The 20,502-nt window shown below is 37.2% G+C and overlaps 1 protein-coding gene across 1 annotated transcript; it reads left to right on the forward strand.

The window, feature by feature from the left end:
- Nucleotides 1–526: 526 nt before the first annotated feature.
- On the forward strand, nucleotides 527–17,962 carry LOC100790850 (isoprenylcysteine alpha-carbonyl methylesterase ICME). The gene is made up of 11 exons (XM_003548690.5): nucleotides 527–1,392; nucleotides 2,883–2,959; nucleotides 3,083–3,152; nucleotides 3,253–3,333; nucleotides 11,417–11,491; nucleotides 13,590–13,691; nucleotides 13,812–13,952; nucleotides 16,063–16,128; nucleotides 16,217–16,360; nucleotides 16,789–16,879; nucleotides 17,554–17,962. The coding sequence occupies exons 1-11, from the start codon at nucleotides 968–970 to the stop codon at nucleotides 17,713–17,715; spliced, it is 1,434 nt and encodes a 477-aa protein (XP_003548738.1). The 5' UTR covers nucleotides 527–967; the 3' UTR covers nucleotides 17,716–17,962.
- Nucleotides 17,963–20,502: the final 2,540 nt, after the last annotated feature.

Here is a 20,502-nt window from a genome sequence, read left to right on the forward strand (position 1 = left end):
TTAAAAAATGAAGTGTAATCCTGAGAAAAGTGTATCACATTAGCGACATAACACATTTTCTTAAGCAAAAAAGAAAACATATTTAAAAGACAATCAAAACTAATAGAAAGATAAAAAAGAATAATTAACAAAGAGATAAAGAAAACCTTAACCGCACAACAATGATGATTTTCTTAAAAAAAACATTTAAAAGATAAAGACGGTCACTTAATTTTAGAGGGAGTCATACCTTTAAATACAATGATGGTATATGAGTAAATAAAACAATGAACTGAACGTAAGAGAATATATATAATAAATTTATATTATTTTATTGCCGTTGAACTTAAGGTAACACATAATTTTCCCTGCCGGACAACTAGACATATTCCAATATGAGATTTTTTCTGATATTACGGAGTATGGCTTTCCTAGTAATTAATTACTTTCACGAGGCATTAGAGATACTTAAGATTCATGTGATGATATGATATAAGAAGATAGATAAAAAAAAAACGAGAAATAGTATTGTTAGTATGTTTATAAATTTTGAATGTCGAAATATCATGGTCTTTTATGTGAGTAAATTGAAAGAAAAAAACGACAAAAATGCATTGTAGGGAATGGCGACAACTTTATTGTGAAGCATTTGAACTGGACTTATCTGTTGCATTCGTAGACACCTCATTTGACAAACTCAAAATACCCACCTGGGCCCCACATTGTGCTAGCCTAAGCCAATCAAGACCTTTCGTTCCTTCTCCGATTTTCAATTTCGAACCCATCCACCTTGTCACGTTTCTGCCAATTGCCACTTTCCCCTCTCTCTTCTCTGTCACGCAGTACATATTCATCGCCACCATTCTTGAATCTTTCCCATACCTCGGCAAAAATCAAAATCCCCCTGAGCCTAAACAAAACAAACAAGATTTGCTGACAGACACAGTGGCGCGGAGATTGTCCCATCCCAATTCAAATTCACAAAAAAATGCCATCTCAGATCCTTCCGACACCCAACTACCGTGCCTTAGATTCGGCGGTTTCGAGTCCTCCATCGATGTTGCTCAGAGCCAAAGTAGACGATATGGACGATGACCCTTCCGCGAGTCTCTTGCAGCACTCTCCCCCTTCCTTCCAAGAAATGTCCCTCAACAAGCCTCCCCTGCCCAGGGCCTCCAGCTTCACCACCACCACCGCTACCACAACGCGCAGCAAAGGCTCCCACACTCGCCATTGTTTCTATCAGAAACGGCGCAGGCGTGCCGCCAGCCAAGATTCCCTTCCCTCCGTCTCCGTTGACACTGCCTCCACCACCACCACCACCACAACCACCAGGTCTTCCTTCGGCCGTGATGTTGCCTCCGAGACCTTTCTCTTGACTCGCCTCGGCTTCAAGATGCTCCGGTATCTCGGGTATTAATTATGTCCTTCTCTTATTATTTTTATTATTTTGTTGGAGATCCTATATGGACCAGTAATCTGAGGAAAGTAAAGTATACAAGTGAGAGATAATCTTCATCTTTTGAGTTATAGCGTATTTTTGAGTTATAATGTATTTGGATAATACACAAGAATCAATTTTACTTCCCAAAATCATGGTGACACCATAAAAAAGTAAAAGCAACTTTTAGTTGCTTTGTTTCACCATGAAAATTTAATTATTTCCCACCATGAGTCTAATCTAAACACACTATTAGTTTTTTGGGTTAAGTTATGCCTAAACTCAAAATTTTATGATTTTCTTTTGGTTTTGAGGTTTAGCCACTTGATCCAACTGATCTGAATGGTAATGCAATTAATATGAAATCTTGCTATCTCTCTTGTAGGAAAGTCATTTGTCCTTAGCTTTCATATTTGTTAGGCAACTAGGGGTGTAAATGAGTAAGTTATTTGTGAACTATTCAAGTTAGACTTGCTAAATGCTTGATCAAGCTTGTTTAAACAAACTCAAGCTTGAGATTAGCCTCAATTATTTAAATGAGTAAAGCCCAAATTTTATACACGAGAGTAATAATAGCTCATTTGTGTGTGTATATATAGGGTTTACTATTTTTTTAGTACTTAACTTTATAAAATTTCTGTTTTAGTCATTGAACTTTTTTCACCAGTTTTTAGTTCTTTAATTTTTTTTCATCTTGACTTTTACTTCCTTAACTTTTTTTCTGACCTTATTTTTAGTCACTTAAAAAGAAAAAAAGTTAAAAAAATAAAAGTAAGGATGAAAAAAAGAAGAGACTAAAAAATTCTTTGAAAAGTTCAGGGGCTAAAAGCAGAAGTTTTAAAATGTTTAGAGACTAAAAAGATAGTTTATATATATATATATATATATGTATATAATAAAAATGAATTAAATTAATTACAAATTCCACAATATCATACCATATGTTTAACACATAATTCTTTTTGTAGATTATTATCTTGTATTAAAATGTTTTGCTAAATACTAAATTGATAACTTAAAAAAATAATTTAGGCAAATATTTCACATTATAAATGAGCTAAAGTCAAATTCAAGCTTTAGTTTTTTTAAACAAGTCAAGTCCAAACTTTTAGTTAGTTAGGCTCGATTCATAAATAGAAGTATGGTACTTGATAGAACATTATGGCGGAAGTTGATCCATGTAGCCGACCCCACCTAGTGGGATAAGGCGTTGTTGTTGTTGTTGTTGTTGTTGTAGGCTCGATTCATAAATGCCCAAGCTTGAACCACAATTTTTTTTTTCACAAGCCATGCCTAGATTAGTAGTGCTTGGCTCAGTTTGACTTGTTTACACTCTTATAGACAACTTTACTCAATGTCAAATGGTTTTAAGATGAAATTTAACATCTTGTTTGTTTGTTTTACATGAATATCTTTGCATGTACCAGTTATGGATGCTTTCTGATAATTTATTTCTGTTCAGGGTAGGCTATAAATGGATTACAAAGTTTCTTGCCCTTGGTTGTTATGCAGTACTCCTTTTCCCAGGCTTTATTCAAGGTCTGAATTCAGTGGTCTATAACATTATTCTCATTCGAATAATTATGCATGTCCAGATTCTGATTTGAAATGCATTAGTATCACCCATCAATATCACATATCCATTGCCCTTCTGTTTTATAGTTGGATATTATTATTTCTTCTCCAAGCAGATACGCAGAAGCATAGTTTATGGAGATAAACCACGAAATAGGTATGCTTTATCTATATTGTCAATTTGTCATTTGTTTCTCTACAGTTATAAATTCCTACAATTGTTGTAATTTTTATTAATAGCTTATTTTCTTTTGCAGGCTTGACTTGTATTTACCTAAAAATAGCAATGGTCCCAAACCAGTTGTTGCTTTTGTTACTGGCGGGGCCTGGATTATTGGGTAAGTGATGTCTGTCAATTTCAAATTTGTGATTTAATGGAATTGTGTTAGAAGGCTTTGATGTTGTTTTTTGATTGAGAGGATATTCCTTAGCCATGGAGTTATTATCTGTTGGTATATGAGCTTCAATTCTTCTTTTTATCTCCTATTAGAAAGAGAAGTTCATTTATATTTATACTCAGCATTAAACTTTGTTAAAGATGATGAATTGTCGATGTTCTACTACATCATGATTGTGGTAAGAAGGTTTTCATTTATTGAGATGCATCAGGAAATTGGTTGAGCTAATTAGGTTTGGTAATTGTGTGTCAAATGTTGACATGTGCTGCATGTGCTATATTTAATACTCCCATTCAAGCTGGAGCATATAGATCATGTGCACCAAGCTATTCAACCTGGGACCCTTTGTGGGATTTGTTGAACATGCCAACAAAATTGATCACTGTAATTGACAAAGTCAGTTGTAATTTTGCATGCAAAAGCCTTTTTTTCGAATGAAGTGACAATCAATTTCTATGTGTTTGATTCTCTCATGAAACACTAGAGTAGAAGCAATGTGGAGAGTGACTTGGATATCTCAAATCAACTTCATTTCCTGGACATCTCCTAACTTTACTTTCTGAATTAGTGGTCAAAGCCACGTTATTTTACATGCTATACCTGCCATAGCATGGTATTTAGCATTCGTATTGGAAATCAAAATTATGTTTTGTTTCTTGCTTCTCCATGAGATTAAGTTTCCCACAGTAGCCTAACGTGGATCTTGTATCATATGGAAATCTTGCCCAATCAACATCATAGTAGCTCACAATCTTAGTATCACCTTTGTCCTCACAAAACAAACCTTTGCCGGATGCATTTTTAATTTATTGGAGGATGCAAACATGGCATCCTAATAAGCACGACAAGGAGCATTCAAGAATTCACTTACCACATTTTCAGCGAAGGCAATATCAAGTCTAGTTATTGTGAGGTAGTTAAATTAGGTGCCAATATCTGCCTGGGTTCTTTCTATTCGTCCTGACCTGGGAGTAGCTGTCATTGGGATCTATAAGGATATCACAGTTTGCAATCAATCGTGCTTGTTTCCTCAAGAATGTCAAATGCATATTTGCGTTGACTAAGGATTATGCTAGAAGCACATTGGGATACTTCAATATCCAAGAAGTATTTGAGAGGACTCAAATCCTTGGTTTGAAACTGAATGGTCAGATGTTGTTGGAGACTAAGAATGCCCATGGTCATTTCCAGTGATGACACTGTTGTCAATGTAAACCACGAGATAAATGCAAGTACTAAGGCACTAAAATTGTGTAAAAGAGGTTAAGGCCGACTGGATCAAACCCTAAACTACTAATACCATATTAGTCTTGGTAACGTGTGTTTGCGTCTAATGTTGGCCACACACGTATATTTATATTGACAGTAGTAACTGTGCAATGATATCCTTATTAATGCTAATTGTTTTTTTTTGGAAGGCAAATAATATATATGTATTAATATAGTCAAAAACAGTACAAGTGGTACTGGAAATTGATGATACAAAGCACCTCTGGTGCTGCCCTCCAAAAACCCAAGGTAACCCATCTAAAAGGCTAACCCACTCGAATTAACCAAAGGAAACTGGAATATTAGAATACCATTGGTTAAAACTAGTGTTAAAACCTTTCTTTCTAGCTTTTAACCAGGACCAAGCTAGGAACAAAGCATCTTCCATAACTTTAGATGGTTCGAAAGGTTTTTCATGGAAAATGAGGAGATTCCTAGCTGCCATATGGTACTGGTCAGAGCAACCCACCAAACACACCATGAACTGTGGTTTATGAGAGCTCCAAATCCATCACAGAATTGCAGAAAGTGATCCACTGGAGAAACTGGAAGAGGTCCCTGAACCTGAACCCATGTCATCGACTCCCACCACAGGCCTATTATCCTCTTACAATTAAAAAATAAATGGCCCACCTCCTCCTGATCTAGACCACAGAGGGGACAAACAATGTCCTGGATGATCACATTTCTTCTTATGAGATTAGCTCTAGTAGGTAGCCTGTCTTTAAGAAGCCTCCAAGTGAAAACTGCCGCTTTTGGGGGAATCTTCAGTTTCCATAATAATGTTGAGGATCTCGGATCCGAGGCTGGAATAGAGGGGGTTATCAAGAATTTGTATGCTGACCTTGTGGAATAGACACCACTAGGATCAGCTTTCCAAATCATGCTGTCCTTAACATGCCTCTGGATATGAATAGAGCTGATTTCTTCCATAAAGTTGACAGCTAGATCACTTTCATGGTCAAACAGGTTCCTCCTCCATTTCAGGTCCCACCTCCAAGTATGTTGAGAGAAATTTCCCATCCTTGAAATAAGGTCAGATTGCTGTCTATTAATTATAAACAGCTGAGAGTATTTCTGTTGTAGAGTAGGACCTTCCCCTAACCACTTATCTTTCCAGAAGCTGATTTTATCTCCACTCCCAACCTTCCAACTCAAGCATTGTTGAAACATGTTTTGATCAGCTTGGTGATATAGCTTTCTGAGGTCCCTCCACCAGCATGAATGCCCTCCTTGAACACGAGCTGACTGAAAATCGGTCCATCCTCCATACTTGGAGTTGATAATCCTGACCCAAGGTTGTTGCAAATCAGAAGCTAGGGCCCAAATCCATTTCCCCAGCAAGGCTATATTTAATTTAGAGATGTCTTTAATCCCTAGACCCCCTTCAGACTTGGACAGGCAAACGGTCTCCCATTTCACCCAAGAAATTTTCCTATGGTCTTGGTCCCCCCCCCCATAGAAAATTCCTTTGCAAGGCTATCAGTTTACTTACTACCCTTTGTGGGATCTTGAAGAAGGATAGTAAATATATTGGTGCAGCATTGAGGACAGAATTGATTAAAGTTATCTTTCCTCCCATTGATATGTTTTTCTGGGCCCACTTAGATAATTTAGACTCACATTTTTTAATCAAAGGCTCCCACACAACATTGCTGGAAGGTTTAGCCCCAATTGGAATACCCAAGTAGGTGAATGGGGTTTCCAATTGTCTACAATTCAGGGTTTGGGCTGCTTCATTGGTCCAAGTAACAGCACCCCCTATAACACCAAATTGACTCTTAGCATAGTTAATCTTCAAGCCCGAGACCAGCTCATAGCCTCTTAGCATAGCCTTCAACACCAAGACATTGTCCCATGAAGCCTCACCCACAAAAACAGTATCATCTGCATACTGCAGAATGTTTGTGGGCTCATTTTTCATACCAACCTTGTAGCTGCTATAGAGATTCTTCCGGACTGCTTCCCTCATAAGGCCTGTGATGCCTTCCCCAACTATGTTAAAGAGTAAGGGAGCTAGGGGGTCCCCTTGTCTCAAGCCTCTAGAAGGGGTAAACTCCTTTGTAGGGCTGCCATTAATAAGGATCGAAATTGTTGCTGAGTGAAGACAAGCTGAAATCCACTTTCTCCATTTATGACAAAAGCCCAATCTATGCAGCATGTAGTCCAGAAAAGACCATGAGACTGTGTCATAAGCCTTCTCAAAATCCACCTTGAAAATCATGGCTGGTTTCTTCCTCCTACAAGCTTCCTCAACCACCTCATTAAGAATCAAAGTGCCATGAAGAATATGTCTGTCTTTAATGAAAGCTGTTTGTCTTTCATCAATTAAGACAGGTATGACATGTCTCAACCTGTTTGCTAAAAGCTTAGCTATTATTTTATACATGCAGCCTATCAAAGATATTGGTCTATAATCATTTAGGGACTGAGGGTGGTTAACTTTAGGGATTAAAGCCAAGAAAGAGGCATTGCTGCCTCTAGGGAAACTACCATTGACATGGAACTCATCCACAAATCTTCTGAACTCTGGTTTCAGCACACCCCAGAATTCCTTAATAAAATTGAAATTAAAGCCGTCTGGCCCAGGGGACTTATCTCCACCACAACTCCACACAGCTTCCTTGAGTTCTTGGTCTGAGAAAGCTAAAATCAACTCCTCCCTCTGCCTTTGATCAAGAGAGGGGAAATGAACTCCATCAAGGGTAGGCCTAGAGGGATTCTGCTCAGAAAATCTGTTGAGAAAAAAGTTCACAGCTCCTTTCTTCACCTCCTCTGGTTGCTGGACCCACAGTCCATCTATAAGAATACCTTGGAGAGCATTATAGTTTCTCCTGTAATTAATTACCTTATGGAAGAAAGCCGAGTTGCTGTCACCTTCTTGTAACCACTTTGTTCTAGATTTCTGCCTCAATAAAGATTCATAGGCAGTGGAAGCATCCCATAGCTGTTGTTGCAAGGATTTCCTAACCTTAATTTCATCTTCAGACAGAATTCTGGTAGATGCTAAGTCTTCCACTTTGTTTAGCTTCTGTTGAATTTTCTGGATCTCCTTAACATTTATGTTCCCATACTCCTGACTCCATTGCTTTATTGCCATCTTCAAGTTCCTCAGCTTGTTCTTAAGCACAATACCACCCCAACCTCCTTGCTGGTCACTATTCCAAGCCTCTCTCACCATGCTATGATACCCTTTTTGATGAATCCACCAATCAACTACCCGAAAAGGCTTAGGGCCCCAATCTATCTTTTTAGTTTGCATAATGATTGGGTAGTGATCGGAAAAATCCCTTGGGAGATTATATTGGCAGCTATCTGGCCAGGAAAGCAGCCACTGATCCGAGACCAGAAAACGATCAAGCCTGCTCTTCACACTTCCGTTAGGACGAATCCAGGTGAAACTACTGCCAGCACATTTAATTTCCTGCAATTCCATGTCTAAAATCCATTGATTAAATGCAGAGATACCCAGAGTGTCAGCAGATCTTTGGGATAGGCTGAGTCTTTCATCTTGGCTTCTAATACTGTTAAAATCCCCCATGAAACACCAAAGGCCAGGGGGATTAGATACCCGCAGTTGTCTCAATACATCCCACAGTAATCTCTTCCCAGCTAGGTCACAGGGGGCGTAAATATTGACCACAAACATTTTCTGGTTACTATTAGCACACCTTCCTTCTAGCATTAAGAAATTAACTCCTTTCACCTTTCTATCCACCAGGAATTTTGCATTATTCCATAGGCATAACAAACCCCCGGCAGCCTGAATAGAGGGAACAAAATCCCAAGATGCTGAGGAATCCCCCCATATGGATTGACAAACTCCTTTACTAAAACTCTCTTTTTAAGTTTCTTGAATGCACACTATGTCCACCTTATGTTTTAAAATATTCCTTCTAATGGCAGCCCATTTAACTCCCCTCCCCAAGCCTCTTGAATTATAAGAGAGAATGATCATGATTGCTGGTATTTAGAACCCATCTCTGCTGCCACCTTATTATCGTTGGTGTCCATGACCATCATAAGCTCCTTAATCTTCAAAGCATCATGTCCATGTGTCAGACCCATTTCCTTCACAAGATCATACTGCCTGTCCACTAACGCACCATTCGAAGTTGAGGTGGAGTCTGTTGTTAAGGCCGGTAATGGGTTGACCACAGATTTAGAGCATTGGGCCTTTCCCCTACTATCCAGCACCTCCTTCCTCCTAACATAAACCTTCGTAGCTACATCTGTTGGGCCCATTATCCTTGGGCCCATTACACCCTCAGTCTCCTTTGATTTTTGACCACTGGGGGTGCTGAGTTTGGGATTCTCCTTTACAAGCGTAACATTAGATTGAGGTGGTATAGTTACCGGCAAGTTGTCCTCCTCCATTTCCCCTTCTGTGCAAGAATTATTAATCCCAAGGGTGTCAACCAAAAGGTCTCTATGCTGACTTCCTCCTCGTTGAAAGACTTTCGCAGAGCCCTTCTCCTTTTGCATGCAAGCCTTCAGTCGTCCTTTATCAGCATCAATTACAACGTTGCCATTTTGGGGAATATGGCCGTTGCTGGGTACAGCGATCCCTATAGGGCCAGCGTCCAAGGTGTGCTGATGGTCAAGCATTTTTGATTGGTCCACGTCGGCAGGGGCCATGGCGGACCAATCAACACCGAAGCATCCATTGGGTTGTACCCAGTGGACATAGCTAGATGGATTCAAACTGTAGCTACCCCTATGGTTGGAGCGGTCGTCGCCATGGTTGTCGGAGCCGCCGTCTAAGGCGTCGCTACCAACTTGGGTCGCGGGGGAGCCGACACCGGCAGAAAACGGTGTGTTTGGCTGGGTCGAAAAAGGGGACGGAGGAAACCAAGTATCAGGCCGGTGGTAACCCGCCGGCACACGCGTTCCAGGCGAGTCTTCGACGACGTCTATGTCGTGCTCCACCTCGTCGATAATGGTCGTCAGCTTCACCTGTATCGTCGGTCTCTTGTTTGTCCGAATAAGGACCCGAGCTACATCCATCCTCTTGCGGTCCTCGACGTACCCGTCCACTTCTATAAACTCACCAAGGCCCTCCACCAGCTTCTCCATGCATTCCGGCGCCCACACAGTCTGTGGGAGGCCCCATAGCAGGACCCATGTTAGTCTGTGGTCTGGACGGAGTGTGGGGGACCACTTCTGAAGCTCCGTGATAGGGGTAGACCCCGTTTGTTTCTCCTCTTCTACCAATCGTGCCGCCCTGGATTCTTCCAGATAAGGGAGGAAGACCCAGTCATCAATCCAGTAACATGGAATGACATCCCCATCTACTACCCACTTGAGCTCTTCCTCCACCTTCTCAAACATTCCTCTATTCTTCAGTTTCCCAACCCATGCATTCTAGAGCCAATCATTGGACTCCATATTTGAGCTCAAGACCACTGGTCTCTGCATGGGCATTGGAATGCGTTGGGGGGGTTCCTTCTTCCGACAAGATTGTACGTCTCCTTGCATGTCCTGTCTTACCACCTCCACATACGAACGCGGTCTGGCCTCAGGGCCTTTTAGTTTCACTTCCTCCTGATACTCCATATGCACTTTGTGAGTGTGCGCCACCCTCTGCGTGGATATACCATGTTGTTTTATCCGAAGCACCCTCCCCCTCTCATATCTTGGCCTGTTCACAAAAAGCTTCATCCCACGGATATAGATGCTGGTGTCTAGTTGTGTCTCCAAACTCCGTTCGTCCTGAACCTCTTTAAACCTTACGAACCCATATCTGTGACCTCCCTTGTTCTTAGTCTTAGGGATAAAGACTTCCCAAACCTTTCCCCATTTCTGAAAAATCTGCCATAGATCACGCTCCTTGACACCTTCCGGAAATCTGGAGAAATAGAATGTCGTGATATCTCTCTTGTTTCTCCAAGTCACCTTTTCCTCCTGCCGCTTTGGGCTGTTCCTCTCCATCCTGTCCCTGTTTCCAGCCAATCTCCTTTTCCGTCTGTGTGATACCTCGTGCCAAGCTCCATGATTGTTGATAGGATCGTGTTCCTCTTGCGTGTCCATACTCCATCTCACTTCGACTCCGTTATGATGATTGTAGCCTACATCCTCACTGCTCCATCTTCTAACAGAAGAGCACCATGGAGAAGGACTCCGATGGTGGCTTTCTCTCCTTCTGTGCGCTGACGCCGGCTCCCTCTCTCGGCCTCGCCTTCCGTTGCCCTCTGTTTCTCCCACTCGATCACTCACCCTTTTCTCTCTATCTCTTACCCTGTTTTTCTCTCTCACCCTGAGTCTCTCCCTCACCCTGTTTCTCTCTCCCTCACCCTGTTTCTCTCTTTCTCTCATCTTCCTTATAATAATACTTTCACAGATTTCACTGAATGGTAACAGAAATTCAATCAAACTATTTTCATGTACATGATACCTGTTGACCAAAATAAGTAGTGAAGTACATTACAAAACTTGTTGAGTGTTGACTTAATGCGAATTGTAATAAAGCCATACAGATATTAATGTGCTAAAACTATTTACACGTGCTGCATGAGCTATATAAATATTTAATAGAGCTGTATAATGTCTTATAATGTGGATAGTTTCAACCTGAGGATTTTATACCATGTTTTTCTTTTTTGATATTTATGATACCCCATGCAATCGGATGCTATTAGTTTCATTATTGAAGTGATTGGTGTGTTTGTGTGTGTCTAGTATACGCAAACACACATTCACTACATAAAAATTCTGATCTTACTAGTTTTGAAGTATTTGTATTGTATTTGTGCAGTTACAAAGCATGGGGTTCTCTTTTAGGTCAACAGTTATCAGACAGAGATATCATTGTGGCATGCATAGATTACAGGTGATATTTTCTTCCCCAATTCTCACATCAGTATTTTGCTCTAGGTAATATATGCTATCTGGCAGCATTAAATTTGATATGGGAAGAAAACTCTTTATTCCTAGTTTCTATTTCAACTGTATAATCAATTCTTAGTTGATAAAATAAAAACTCTTTGATGAGGAGTGCTAGCAACACATTCTTTAACACTCTCTATATCATTTAAAAACTTAAGTTTTATTGAAACTGCAGAATCATGAGTCATTAAATAAAATGTCGGACCATTAACTTGTGTGATTTCTAATAAATGTCAACGAATAAGAGTCTGTTCAAAATATAAAATATTGATGGCTTTCCATCTCCACTTTTTGTTTTGAAAATTCTTTTGAGAAATATAAAATATTGTTATATAATTAGGAAAGTCTTATGTTTAAGCAAACCATTATTTGTAGTGAACCCTTCAAATAGCCAACTTTCCCTAGAGTTTTATGGAGACTCATAAATGGCTCTAATATCTCTAATGTGCCTCTTTATGCAAGACTTCTTTGAGTTTTAAAGCATAGACAATGCTCTGGCCCATCTTGTGCTGAAATTCAACTTTCATATAGAAGAATGGATATGGCAAGAATCTAGTGCTTGCACTTGGTCATAGAAGCCTGATATCATGTCAATGACCAATTATCTTAAAAGCTTAAGCTTGTCAGATGAAGGGTCATTAATATCTATCTATCTATATCTTTAGCATACCTGAAGTAGAGTGTATAATTTTCTTTTGGTCTTATTGATATAAAGAGAAGTATAAGGTCATCATTTTGTATCACAATTATCCAAATTGAATTAGTGAACATAGTTTTTTGGGTTGCTTCTCTATGTCATTCTTGCTTTGTCATCTACTCCTAAAAGTTGAACATATTATTAGTCATACCACCCGTATGACCAGTGTGTCAGCTATTGGTTTCATCTTGTATCGTTCCTAGCATATGGATAGTGGAACTCCTTTATTAGCGAATTTTCATACTGTTGTTAGAGTTGATCATTCAAAGTTCACTATCACTATTATCTGAATTTCATTTCATTTTTCTGGTTGCAAAACCTTTGAGAATTTGAGATTCAAAAATCAGCATTATGATTAAATTGTTGCCCCAACAATGCCTGAATAACATCATTTATTGGAAGAAAACTTTCCCATATCCATTGTTAGAATTGCTAAATAAATTAATTTAAATATATAAACAATGTTTTAGATAATTTTAATCATATTTTTGTCTACTTCTTCATTTCTATATGTTAAGATGTCTAATATTGGCTAGGAATATGACCCGAATACTCCTTATAGGACTCGAGCAATAACTTTTCTCATGAGCTAATTTTGGAAAGTGAGTTAGGCTCTCAGTTCGTTTCTATGACAGCTTATCTAGTCTTGACTTTAGGCCACTCATAGATGTCAAGTTTTGCAAGTTTCATGCTCCAAATGTTCAGTCATTTTCATGGGGAATGTGTTCTTAAGATGCCGCACTTTAAACTACTCCTTACAAGACTTGAGCAACCCTCCTTCCTTTAGCTAGTTTTTAGGAGTGAGTTATGCCCAGTCTACTTCTACACTGTCGTTTCACTTCTGCGTTCTTCTGTTCTAACCCTCTTAATGCCTCCACTTTCAAATTGTTTATTCATTTATTTTAACTCAATAAATTAAAAAAATTAGTAATACCTTTGTCTTTTTTGTAACATAGTTTTGAGTGTTAGTGATGGCCGCCAAGACCAACAGAACCAACAGAGAATGTACTGTTTTCTACAGTATAGGGTGCAAAACATGGTCGGAGTCCTAAAGATCCACTAAATTCTATCCTATTTAGAGCAAATAGTAAATAGGGGGATTGTTGAAATATATAAATCCAAGTCAAAATGAAAACTGGTAGCGAAAACAGTAATGAAGAAAACCAACCCGAGGAAATCAGTGGCTTTTATGTACCTCATCACAAACCACTAAAAGCACATGTAATTCAAATTGGCTCTCTCAGGCTGCATGAGATTCACCTAATAATAAATAGTCTTCTGAATTGAGTGTGTTACTTGCTCATGTCTTCTATTGCTGTGTCATATAACATCTCTTTTCTTGCAGAAATTTTCCCCAGGGAACCATCAGTGATATGATAGTTGATGCTTCTCAAGGCATCTCATTTGTGTGCAACAATATTGCAGAATATGGAGGTGACCCTAACAGGTAAATAATCATTCCCTTAACTCCAAAGTTTTCTCATTACGACATCCAACTTTTTCACTTGCTTTAAGGGTAATGGCTTCTCGTGATCAATAATGATGCCTTTTCCATTTTTTTTCATAGAATTTACCTAATGGGGCAGTCAGCTGGGGCACATATTGCTGCATGTGCAATTGTGGAGCAGGCAATCAAAGAGGCAGGTGAAGGAGAAAGTACTTCTTGGAGTCTTTCCCAAATTAAGACTTATTTTGGTTTGTCTGGAGGGTAAGTACTTGCAGAAAGTCCCTTTCAATCTTTGTATGTTAAAAAAATACTGTACTTTCTCTAGACTAAAAAATAAGAAAAAAGTTGTTTTATGAATCTAACTAATTTTATTCTATTTAATTGTAATTTTATTTTTAATGATTCTTTTTTATTTACGATATTAAGTTCTAATGATAGTTATTTTAAAAATAATATTATTTTTAATTGAGATTAATAAAATTAAATGGTGTTAATTAATTTTTTTAATTAGTGTAAAATTAGTTTGTTTTCTTTTCTTATATTTGAGTTTTGATAATGATGCAATGACCGGTTGAGAAAACTCATAAGTGGAAAAAACTCAAACCATAGGGTTGTGGTTAAAAATGTGATTTCAAGCCCACAAGTGTACTTCTTTGTTAAGTCCATTGATGGGGATCTCCATGCTCTACGACCTGTTTTGACTCAAACCACCAACACCAGGTGCTTGCTGGCGTTGTTTCCGGCCAAGCCCATCTTTTGCCGGGGCATACCCACTTTTCTATTTTGCAAGTACTTTGTTCTGTCAATTGGTAATACATTCTCTATTCTTTTCTGTTCTCACGAAGGTGGTGGACTTCCTCTGCTAGCCGTTGTGTGTCCTAAGTCCTTATTCTGTTTTACAGTCCACCCCTTTGTTCCATCTTTGTTTTTTGTTCTGATAGGTTTTTCTTTTTTCTAAATAAAAAAAAAAACTTAATTGGTCACCCTTGAAGTAACCGTATCATCATCTACACTCATTTAATTTGGTTTTTGTTGTTATTGATTTGTGCCTTTATCCGAGATTGGTAACTATGATGTTTATCCAAATTTGAATTAGTCTTCTTTGCTGCGTCCCATATCACTTTCAGGGTGCTGTAGTTCGCGATGTTCTCTTCAATCTCATTGGTTATGTTTATCAGAAATGAATAAGGCCTAACTCAACCAGTCTTAACACACACAGGACTGGACATCTGTGACTGGACCTAACTCAACCCAAAATTAAGGGGTGAGAATTGTCTGTCTTATAAAGATTAATTTGGTCAACATGGCTAATGTGGAGAAGTAGTGTTCAACAACAACGACATCGGCAGACTGTTTTAAAGTTTCCATTTTTAGTGTTGGATCATCTTTCTCCACTTGTTTTGCATCCCTGATTATATATTCCCCTTTTCCTTGGAAAAAAGGTTTAAACTTTGGATGAAGTTTTATCACTTCAGTTTGTAGCCAAATGATAGGAAGAATAGGTCCTTCCAATCAGGCTGGTTATGGCGGGGACTTTGAAATCAAAGACGACTCTTCATATTGTGCTCTGCTACCATGCAGAAAATATTGTATTTCCCTTGATCTGATTGATTACAAGATGGTAGAATAAATAGGGAATTAGGGTAACAACTGTACACTAATATAGGCATAGGTAATAGGAGAGACAATTACAGTTATGAGATACAAGAGATACCTAAAAGCATGGAACTAATATCTGCACATATGAAAACAAAATAGGAAGATTCTGTTTGTTCCTGACAAACAGGAACAAATTGCCAATATAGAGTTTGATCCTTGTCACTCAATTCTTCTAAATCAAAAAGAAGTTGAATTTAAGTATAAGGCAGGTGAGTGCATTATCCATGCTTTAAGCTCAAAGGACTCTTAAAGTAGGGAGTGTGTTAGAACTTTGAAATGTAATAAAAGTCATCCGGGTGCTTTCACCTAACAATTTAAGCTATTGTTTTTTGTTTGGTTCGTGATAGATCTCATGTTAGCAATGCAAATTTTGATTGTGCTATGTTGCAAAAGTGTTTTGTTTTACTAATATTAGAAATGCAAATTTGGATTTTGATATGTTACAAAAGCGTTTTGTTTTAGTTTTACAAATATTAGGATTGTTACACTGCTTTACATGTTACTGAAGAAAATATAGCTCAAGTTGATTGTTTTAATGACATAAACAAATGTACCCAGAAGATATGCAAGACCTAATTCTTCCAATTGTGGTTTTATTTTGCTTCTTATGATAAATGGGATGTTATTTGATTGAGATTGGTTATTATATTTCCTGCATTTCCCACCAATGATCAACACAATTTATGTCCTGTCTTTCCTTATATCAATGCAGGTATAATTTGTTTACCCTAATAGATCACTTTCATAGTAGAGGTCTTTATCGGTCCATCTTTTTAAGGTAGTCACTTCATTCAATCTTCAAGTAGTTAATTTTAACTCTGCTTTTCATTGTATTAGACTTTTAAATGACTACTTTTATCTTACAGCATAATGGAAGGGGAGGAATCCCTGCAACGGTTTTCTCCAGAAGTAATGATTCAAGATCCAAACATTGGAAATGCGAATTCTCTATTACCTCCTGTAGTTCTTTTTCATGGAACTGGGGATTATTCCATACCATCAGATGCCAGGTTTGTGCCCATTTTAAAAGGATTTTAAAATTTTTGGTAACAATATAAAACAGGAATTTATATTGATTGGCCCATTAATTTGTTATGGTTTAGTTGTGCCGAGATATTTTGGGAGCGTAGCGAGTGATAATTGTTTTATGGAATACTAAATTGCCAAGTTTTGTGTAATGGTTGAACTGCTGAATAATTTTAGTTAGCAATAACAACTTAATTTAACTCCAAGTTATTGATAATCATGCAAAGAAACAACATAAACGACCTATGAGGCTATGACAATTCCTTGTCCCCCTGAAATGAGATTTCAGCAAACAATCAATATAGAAAGATAAATAAGTAAAGTTAAATGCTCTAGTTTAAGTCACAACCATCATGAAAATTTTCTAATTTTTCAGCTGTCAGACTTTTGATTAACATATTATTTTATACAGTAAAACATTTGCTGAAGCTCTTAAAAGAGTTGGAGTCACAGCTGAATCAATTTTGTACGAAGGGAAGACACATACAGATGTGTTTCTACAGGTATTGACCACTCTGCATCTCATTGACTTTGATAAATCTGTTCTTTTTAACTGCCGAGACAACTGTATACCATTTTCTGCCTAAACTGCTAAATTTTGTTTTCAATTTCAATCAGTTTAATACCATTTTTTTTTATCAATAATCTATGATATAAATAAAATATAAGGAATTATTTCAATCTTGGGTTTATGACATCGTCTTTCCCAGGTGAAGTCACTTAGGGTGGGTTTGGTTGAGTGGAATGGAATGGAAATGAAGGAATATGAGAAGAAATATTTAAATTAAGGTGGTAGAGGTGCGGGACCCACACAAATTTTTTAAAATTTCCCCTCCTTTCCTTCCTATCTGAACTCAACCAAACCACCCGTTAACCTAATATTATTATTAATTAGCTTAAAGCCGAAGGCATAATTGGCTAAGTCAATAAAAAAAAAAATAAAAAAAATATGAAGACAAAGTGCATTAAATAAACTAATTTTATTTCTCTCTATCTTATTTCCCCATTTTCTTAGGTAATTCAGCTTTTTGATAAATTTTCTCTCAAGGTGTGATGCTTCCTAATTCTTCTGTGAAAAAAATTGTTGTGGATGTGAAATCTTTTTTAAGTAGCCATTCATGTCAAATGCCCACTCCTTTTTATGTAGCCATTCATGTCAAATGCTTACTCCTTTCAGGATCCTATGAGAGGTGGCAAAGATGATATGTTTGAAGATTTAGTAGCATATATCCACTCTGGTGATGCTGATGCCCGTGCCAGAGATGCAACGGCTCCCCCAAGGAGACGCCTTGTACCTGAATTCATGTTAAAATTGGCTCATAGTGTCAGTCCATTCTAACCTGCAAGCAGAATGAACTAACATGCATAGTTGATTTTATTATTTCACTCTGTACATAACCATTATTATATCTTCCTAAATTAATTTTCAATATGATAGGTTTGGCAGATCCCATTCCATTATTAGATTTAACATTTTACATAGGTAGAATCAAATCTTTGGCTGTCATTAAAACTTGGGTCTGCGATTTGTAATTGTTGAATTTGGATTAAACATAACTCAACCGTAAAAGCTAGTTCACGGTGAAGATTACTCAAACCTTTATAAACTATAATTTGGTCATATCTATAGTCAATCTAAGATTTCAATACCTGCTGCTTCATGTCCAGCATTGGAGACCTGAAGCATGGAGATTATAGGACTAATTTGTTTTTTCTACAGATTGCATTGGAAAAGTTGTGGATTAGGTAAATATTTTGAGCAGTTGAGGGTGGTCCAACATCAAATTTGTATAACATGAAGACCTTACATGTTATGGTTTTATCATTTGATGATTAGTTATTATGGAATGTGTAATAAGCTCCCTATTAGTATGAACACTAGTCTATATTAGGTTGTATGTTATAGCTTTATATGCTAAAATGTTTGTGAATCATGCATCTTATGCTAGTATATGCATTTCAGTTCTCATATTGATATCATAGTAAAGATCCATGGCTGAGTTTATTTGAGGAATGAATCAGTTCAAAAGATGTTTTAAAAATGTTAAAAGTTTTTAGTTCTTGAACCCCTGTTTCTTAGAAATGGCAAAGGCTTGCAAATAATTGATTATCTTAAGTACATAATCAATTATTTCGTCCTGAAGAAGAATATTGTACATTTAATTAATTATGTTGTGCTTATGATCGACTATGTATTCTTTAGGAAACCAAGTGATAACAAGAACAAATTAATCGATTATCTTTGAGTCTCGATATTTTGACAATCACTCAGTAGCTACAACCTTTAGATAGTCACCTATGTGGCATTTTTTTATATTATTTTTTTTAATTACTAAAAAGAAAAAAATAAAAGAATAATTTGAAATCAAAATAGAAAAGTTGGTTCCTTTAGGTTAAGAACACCATTTGCTCTCTGTTGTTTTGTCTTCGTAGTTTTGCTTCCGTTGGCAACTTCTGATGTTGATTTCCCTTCAACTTTGACTATTGCCAACGATTGAACATACACAATAGAAAGTGTGGCTTTTGTTTCTTTTCTATTTACACTATATTTTCCTCTTTTTTCCTGCTTTCATTGTTGTTGTTGAGTTTCTTACTAGTTGCTCCTTTTCTTTCCTTTGTTTTTAACCCTTTAATAGAGGTGTAGGTACTGTTTGAGGGTATTTTTGTAACATGTCATAGACTACATTTTCTCCATTTGAACAATAGAACCCTAAATCCATCTGAGCAGAATTTCCTTTTGTGGTTGGGATCAAATTTCCTTGTTATTGGTTGAATGTAAGGAATACCATATTAGTGGGTTGTAATTTTTGTTCTTTTTTTTTTATATAAGATGGATGCAATGGATTTGTTTTGAAATTCAGTCCAAATCTTGTTACTGTAACAAGGGTTGTGTAGTTTTTAAATAAAGAACTAAATTGGAAAGCATTGGTTGGGAGTTTTTTGTTCCAACCATTTGGTTAATAATTGTAAAATAATGTAAAGCTAATCAAAAGATAATTTACTAATTTTAAACCAGCTGACTTATATATAAGGTAAATGACAATGGTTTTCCTTTAATATGTTTGTGTGTAAAATTACCATTCTAGAAGCTGAGTTTCCAAAACCATTCTAAGGTCCACCCCAAGGTTAGATTTGTAGACCTTAAACCTTCACTTTATTAATAATATGGTGTTTGGTGAACTTTTGAGCTGCAGGGTATAAAAAAACCGATCCTCTAGGCTATGGTAGCTAAGCAATTGGTAAAACTTAGTTGCAATATGTTTGTATGATGCTCCCATTGTACTGATTTAGGCCTAATTTGGGTTAGTTTCTAGCCTGTGAGAGCATTTTGGATTTGGGAGTTGTTACGTGCACCCAGCATTATTGTTGGGGCACCCAGCAAACAGTGAAGTGGCAAAATTGCCCTTCATTAATTCTTCTTCCGGAAGAAGTATTTTCGGAAACTTTTCGGAAAAAGCTTTTCCGGAAAGTTTCCGGAAAAAAACATCTTCCGGAAGAAGAATTTATGAATTCCGGAAGTACCCACAAACTACTTCCGGAAGAACATCATCCGGAAGTTTCCGGAAGAACCTTCTTCCAGAAGTTTCCGGAAGAATCTTCTTCCGGAAGTTAACTTTTTTTTAAAAAAAATTATTTGATAATATAATTTACTTTTAATGGATAAACTAAATTATAAAATAATTAATATTATTATACATAAATAATTAAATAATTAGTGAACGTATGTAACGAAATAAGAATTTTCATTTTATAATAATAAGTAAAAATAAAATAATATTTAATGCGTATGTAATGACGATTTTGCCCTTGTGTAATTTTCTTTAAATTAACGCGTACACGCTTCTTTCTACTGCGCTTTCGCTTTCTTCGCTTCTTTTTACTGCCTTTCGCTTTCTTCTGCTTTGTTTCTTCCGGTTGCTTGGTGTTCTTTCGGTGGTCCCTTTTGCAGTTTCCATTGGTGGTCCCGTGAAGTATTTAGAGATTTGGTGGTCCCGTGTTCGGTATTTGAAGTTTTGTTAGTGGTTGTTCTTCCTATTTTGTCGGAGGTACGCTTTTATGGGTATTTTTTTTCTTTTTTGGCTAGTTTTTAGAGAAGAAAAACAGTAAAAAAAAGTGTATCCGGAAG

Source organism: Glycine max, chromosome 16 (genome assembly GCF_000004515.6).
Source record: "Glycine max cultivar Williams 82 chromosome 16, Glycine_max_v4.0, whole genome shotgun sequence".
Taxonomy (NCBI): domain Eukaryota; kingdom Viridiplantae; phylum Streptophyta; class Magnoliopsida; order Fabales; family Fabaceae; genus Glycine; species Glycine max.